Consider the following 6,918-nt stretch of genomic DNA (forward strand, 5'->3'; position numbering starts at 1 on the left):
GGGTGGGGTAAAAAATAAAAATAAAAAATTGTAATATGAAGTTGGAGAAGAGTTTTGGAAAATGTTTTCCTTAATTTTTTAAGGGAAGTAATTTTTCTTAAATTTGAGGAAAATGAGTTGATTTGAAAAATATTTTCCAAAATATTTTACCAATCGAAAATTGAAAAACATTTTCCAAAAAATGTTTTCCTTTCATACCAAACACACCCTATGAGTTATGATTTTAGAAAGACTTGAACAGAACCTCAATACTAATCGAGAGATGGATTCAAACTCTTAAAGAGTATAAATCTAGAATTTTTTTTTTTTTTTTTTGGATTCTTGCTAGAAAAATTATTTTTATATATTAAATGATTTCTTAATACAAATACAAAATTTTGATTAGAATTATTGAATTCTAGCAAACTTGTAGCTCGAACCTGGCTTCGCCCATGCAGGGGCAGACCTATAATTCAGTTACAATGTCATAGTTGTTTTCAAGTAATAATTACAATAAGGTGTAGATGTCAAAGTTAACATTTGATTCAACAACAATATACCAATGTAATCCTATACTTACCTGATCATGCGGCTTGTGTAGGTAGAGAGATTATATCCGATAGACCCTTAGTTCAAGCAAAATTAACACTGATGAGAAACTAAAATCATCTACTCTACAAAGACTAATTCCATCTCAATATCCTTCTTCAATACTGCAAATGCAACAATGCAAGAACAACTTTTGAACATGAAATTGCTTTATATGTATAACAGTAGGGATATAGATATATGTGAGTCATTTGTATAACAGTAAAGGTATATATGAGTCACTTTCATAACAAGAAGGAGTATTATCAATTCTAAATGACAAAGTTGAGGGGTATATCAAACTCTTTTCCCATTTATCAAATAAAGACCTAGTGCATTAACAAGTTGAAAACTGAATCATCCTGCAAACATTCTAGTTTCTATAAAATGTGACTTTCGAGCGATTTCATAAGCATACAACACCAAATTTCAAAGGTAGAAAACAAGAACATGTTTGTACCTATGGCTTTTATACATATTCTTCTTCCTCCCCTCCCCCCGAACCAACCAACACACGCGCACACGCACACGTTGTTTCTCCACTTCACCTTTTCTCAAGCCTAGAATAGAAACACACATTACAAACTACTACTAGCAAATACAAGTTTACATACCAAAGCGCGCATTTTATTCATGATCTATCTCTTAGTTGGGCTTGAAGAACCGGAGTTTAAGTCCATTATTAACCATACTCCAAATTCCTCCGATCGAAAAAGCCAAGCTAAAAGCAACTCCTAGCCATCCAAGGATCCAGTTGAAATACCAATTAAAGCTGTACTTTGTAGGTTTCTTTATGAGGACCCACATGAAGCAAGGATAAGCAAACGTTACCGGAAGTGTGAGTCCTCCTAACAATCCTGCAAGACTTGACAGGAACGGAAGTGCCACTCCGATAAAGAACGAAACAAATCCGAAAAATATTCTGAAACCGGAACGGACCCAAATTGAACATGGTTTGTTGGTACGGCTAGTGTATCCAGCTTCGAAACTGTCAAATGCTGGCATGGAGTATATTTGGAAGCTACTCAAGCAGTTGAACACGACTAAGAGAAATGTCATGGCGAGAAGTCCTCTTGGAATATCGTGAATGTGGAAGGCGTATAGTGCACTTAGCATTCCTCCAGATGGCATCTGTAAGGAATTAATAAGTATGCGAGCAAATCAGAAATAATGAGGAAAACATATATAGTCTGAGCAGAGGAGTACACCGTTCTACCAAGGATACATGGCCGTGGAAACAAATGCAACAAGAAAAAAGGTTTGTGGATAGTAAAGTAGCAAGAGTACTACCAAAACATATACTCCTTCCGTCCCAATTTAAGTGTTTTAAATTGATTGGGCACAAAGTTTAAGCAATAAAATGAGACTTTTGAATCGTATGGTCTTAAATTAAAGATGTGTGTAGTCCTTTAAATCTTATGTGCTTAAACTTGTCATGTGGAATATTGGAATTGAAAAACTTACTAAATATAGAAAGAGACATTGTTTTTTGGGATAGACAAAAAAGGAAAGTAAGACACTTAAATTGGGACGAAGGGAGTATTATAATACTTTGGAAAAGCTTTTTCAAACGCAAAAATGAAATATATATTACACTGTCAAAATAATGTGACTGAATTCAGTAGTTATGATTTGGTTGGCGGAAATAACAGAAAGATAGCTATACTTACAAGGCTTCCATAAGCCCAGAAGCCTCCAATGGCAATAGGGAACAGGCACAAGGCTATGAAGAAATAAGCAACTTTTGCTCCCTTCCACATTGGCACATGAGCTGGGTGCTTGAACGTTGACGGCATTGTTGACTGAAAATATGACAGAGAAGATATTAGTGGATATCTTTACAATCGCAAAACTGAAATGTTTCTTGTGACTAATCAAAGAAACAGTTTGTGTTTGCACATGACGGAAAAAAGGGTAAGAAAAATTACCTGAATTTCAAGAACTAAATTGTGTCCTCTAAAGGTAAATGCTATGATACCCATGGCGTTCAAGACCGAAAAGAGAGAAACTGAGTAGGAAGGCAAAGAAATGGGTTCATATGAAATGGAAGGTGGTCGTGGTTGGCTTACAGAAAGGACCCATGCCATAGTGGCGTATGTTATGGCTGTCACTGCTCCAACGAGGGAGAGTCCAGCGATGGAGTTCAGGTTCGGGAGCTGGGACAGAACAATGCAGAGGGAAGTGAAAACCAGATACCACTCCACAGTTGTTAAAGGATTCGAGGAACAGAGCGGACCACAAACAATTTGAAAGAACAGCTTCATGGTTTCTCCTCCTACGAGAATCAATGCTGTTGCGGTTCCTGCAGATAGGTAAACAGTAGGGAAGAGAGCAAGCCAAACACCCAATCTTTCACCTGAAAATGTAAAATGAATACAATAATGTTATAGCAATTAAACTGAACTATTTAAGATTTCCAACAAACTATGTTCATTTCCCTTTTCTTCAATGGAAAATAGGAGTTATACAACTCTATCAGCTTTTCATGCATCTTGCTCATTACCTATAATCAAGCACTCTCTCCGTTTAAAATTATATGACGGTGGCTGACCAAACACGAAGTTTAAGATGTTCATTGTGACTTAGGTGGTGTATTAGTGGTAGTGAAATAAATACTCATCTATTTCAATTTGTTTGCCTAGTTTTGACTTGGCACAAAATTTAAGAAAGTAAAGAAACTTTTGAATGTTGCGGTCTTAAACTAAAGATAAGCAGAATGTACCAAAATGTCATTTAATCTTGTGGTCTTAAACATGTCATATGGAAAGTACTTGATTTTCTTACCAAATGCTGCTTGCGCAAGTTCCACATATCTATTGTATCTCTTTCCAGGAACTGCTTCATGCAGCTGAACAAGGATCCATAAAGTATAGAGTTGCCAGAAATAAGCTATAGTTAAGGAAATTATTCCCCAGCTCCTGCATCGAAAAGGAAAGTTAAACGCTTTACATTTTGGTATTTTCTGACACAAGATTAATAAAATGGAAACTTAATGACATCGAACGAACGATCAGTTATTTACGACGTACACTTCAGATAATAAAAAGGTAACTTGGCTATTAAACACACAGCAGTGATTATTTGGTGGAAAATTCAATAGTAAAATAGTTCTCTCCTATTACTGAAGATGGAACATACTGTAATAAATGCACAATAGTCCACTTTGAAATTCCAGTAGCATTTAGAGATATTAGATCTTAAAGTCAAAGTGATAGGTCAAAATCATCAAAAGCAATTTCTGGACCAACTGTGGACTAAATTGTAGTGCCAAGAATGTAACGAAAGGAGTGTGTGATAGCTACAACACAAGGCTAAAAAGAAAGATATCTCCATCAAAACTCGATGAGGAAAATCCTTATATATTTATGGAATGAATGACATTGCGTTTCAAGAATATCAATTTCGTGCACAGGGTCTATCAAAAACAGTCTCTCTACCTACCTCCCAAGGTAGGGGTAAGATTTGCGTACACACTATCCTCCCCAAACTCCATTGTAGGATGACACTGGGTATGTTGTTGTTGTCATAAAAAAAAATGCTCCCAAAACTACATTAATTCTTTTTATACATTATCATTTGAAGATTTAATTAGACATGTATCTGTATTTAATTTTTAAAGTGAAAAATATCTTTAGGTAAATGTACAGAACTTAAATACTTTGATGTACCATGGGACCACCTTTCTTAAATGATGTGGAAATGCAAAAGGAAGATGGAACAAAAGGAAATAGGCAGTCTTATTTCTCAATATATGATAACAAAAAATGAGAGAGGACCTAGGAGATGTATTTTAATGAAAAGACAAAGTAGTATGAATGCCAACAATTAGTACAAGTATCATTTTTTTAGTAATTTGATTTGAAATCAATGATGAAAGTTGAGAAAAGCAAGAAAAGTAAGTCCATAGAGACAGATTTAGAAGATTTCTTGTTGGTCCACAAAGCGCGATAATTTTCTTAAATAACATATCAATAGATGGAGGGGTCCGTTTAGATGAGTGCAGTATAGTCAATCAAAGACCCCATTTTCAAAGACAACTGATATGCATTTAAAAAAGCAGTACTTAGAGGTCACAAATAGCTGAAAGATCAAGACTTTCGAGACTGACGGTTGGCTTTAAGAAAGTTTATGAAGAACAAATCCCTTATTAGCTGAGAGAGCTCTTCAAACAAAGAGAAACAAAGATTCATTGACAAACCATAGTAAGCCCAAAATTTGCTGAAAGCATGCAGCTTTGCAAGCAAATTCAAATAGAATTCTTACATACAGATCATAAAACAATAAATTTCACAAAGAAATGTAAGAAAGGTCAAAACTTTAACCAATTACACTATCAACAATAACAATAACAAGCACCAAGCAGATGGAAAAGAGAGTTCTTTAAACCAACAAAGCAGAAACCAAAAAAAAAAAACAAAGCAGAAACTTTATAGACACACCAGAATATGCCCAAATTTTTTTCTGAAAAAGCAGTCAAAAGCAGGCAGCTTTTCAATCAAATTTGAATATAACTATTACATATAGATCATATAACAATAAATTCCACAAACAAATGTAAAAAAAGATCCAATCTTTAACCTAGCACAATCAACAATAGCATTAACCATTACACAATCAACAATAGCTCATCTAACCAACAAAGCAGAATCTTTATAAACAAATTGTTTTTGAAAAAAACAGTCAAAAGCAAGCAAATTTGAATATAACTCTTACATATAGATCATACTACAACAAATTCCACAAGAAAATGTAAAAAAGATTCAATCTTTAACCAAAACAGCATAAAAGAATAGCAATAACAAACACCAAGTAAATGAAACAGAGTAAAGGGAGAGTAGCACTACCATCCAAGAAAAGAGAAAGCAACAGGCAAGACCAAAGCTTGAAACCCAATACCAGCATTAAGATTATGAAAAGCAGCATAATGAGCATTGCCATTTCTAGATTCAGTAATTGGAAGCCAAGCATCTTGAGGGTTAAGCTTAGTCAAATGCCCAACTTCTTCCAAATAACCCTTCATATTAACCAACACCCTTTTCATTGGAGTCCCAATAGGGCTCAAAAACCTAGGTGAAATAAATGAAGTTGGTGTCCATGACTTAGCATCTTTTGATGCACCAGTAGATGTATGTCCTCCACCACCCCTTGGTGATCTTTGACCTGACGGTGTTAGAATCTCAGGGGTTGATGCACGCGGTGTTGCTGGTATTGAAATAAGCTCTGTTTCTGGTCTTTCCTCCATCAATGGCAAAAAAAAAAATGTTGGGAAAAAATGAAAATGGACTAATGGGGTTATGGCCTTATGAGTCCCTTTTCTTTTTGTTGTTTAGTTTGTGTTGTTTAGCTCACTGGGGCTTTGGTTTTGGCTTGTTCTTGTCAGAGTTAAGCAAGCAAGAAAAAAGAGGTTTTTTTTCAAGAATATATAGAATGAGACTGAGCACCACATGCAATGTGTGTGGGATTGTGCAAACAGTCAAGGTGAAGTTTGAGTCTTGGCCATTGATGCAGCAGCAATCTCGAGGAGGTTTGGGTACTCAGAGATGGTTGTTTGAGAACAGAGAAAGGGGGATTTGAGTTAGTTTTTGAGAGTGAGACTGAACAAATGACTTAACAAATATTTAAAGCTGTTAATACACAGGTTTTCACACTTCAATTTTTTTTTATTAAGTACAACTTTATATTATGCTCCCTCCCGTCCATCATTATTCGTTCACTGTATTAAAAATAGTTGTTAAATAATACTTATTTAATTTAAAAAATTAAGAAATGGTTTACCCTCTTATGTCTATTTTGCTATTAAATATAATTCAATATTTAATATATTTAAAGGATACTATAACAATACTATTTATATTATTAATTTTCATAAAGTATATGTCAAGTCAATAATAAATAACTATTATCAAAAGAGAAGGAGTATTATATATGTTGAAGTGGAAGTGGCGTTAATATCTCTAAAGAGATGTGAAGGGAGTAACAATGATGAAATGAAATAATTGCTAGCATGCTAGTAAGTGTTGAATTTGGTCAAATGGTGAGAGAGATCAATCCAATGCTAAAAGTGAATATAAAAGCAATAACAAATTTAACGTAACTTTACGGGTAAAATATAGAAGAGCTACTATAATATATACTCTTTTCTATGTTTCTAATTACTTGTCCATTTTTTATTTTTTTTTCAGTTGTCTTTAAGAAAGAACAATTTTTTTTACTTATTTTGTCCTCAATTAATTACTTTGAAAAAAATAGAATTTTTAAAAAATATTAAGTTTTTAATTCATCCACTTGTTTGAGCAGCAAACAGTGTTCCTCTTCTCGTACCTTTGAATCCAGAAGTACCAGTGAAGGACC

At 34.2% G+C, this 6,918-nt stretch overlaps 1 protein-coding gene across 1 annotated transcript; it reads right to left on the bottom strand.

Annotated features, from left to right (window-relative positions):
• Positions 1-893: 893 nt before the first annotated feature.
• Positions 894-6,178, bottom strand: LOC125855360 (lysine histidine transporter-like 8). Its single transcript, XM_049535078.1, has 5 exons — positions 5,412-6,178; positions 3,352-3,485; positions 2,496-2,923; positions 2,238-2,369; positions 894-1,698 (listed from the first exon to the last, which is right to left on the bottom strand). Exons 1-5 carry the CDS (start codon positions 5,807-5,809, stop codon positions 1,213-1,215), a joined length of 1,578 nt encoding a protein of 525 aa, XP_049391035.1. The 5' UTR covers positions 5,810-6,178; the 3' UTR covers positions 894-1,212.
• Between the last annotated feature and the right edge of the window lie 740 nt (positions 6,179-6,918).

This window comes from Solanum stenotomum, chromosome 2 (assembly GCF_019186545.1).
Source record: "Solanum stenotomum isolate F172 chromosome 2, ASM1918654v1, whole genome shotgun sequence".
In the NCBI taxonomy this organism is placed as follows: Eukaryota; Viridiplantae; Streptophyta; class Magnoliopsida; order Solanales; family Solanaceae; genus Solanum; species Solanum stenotomum.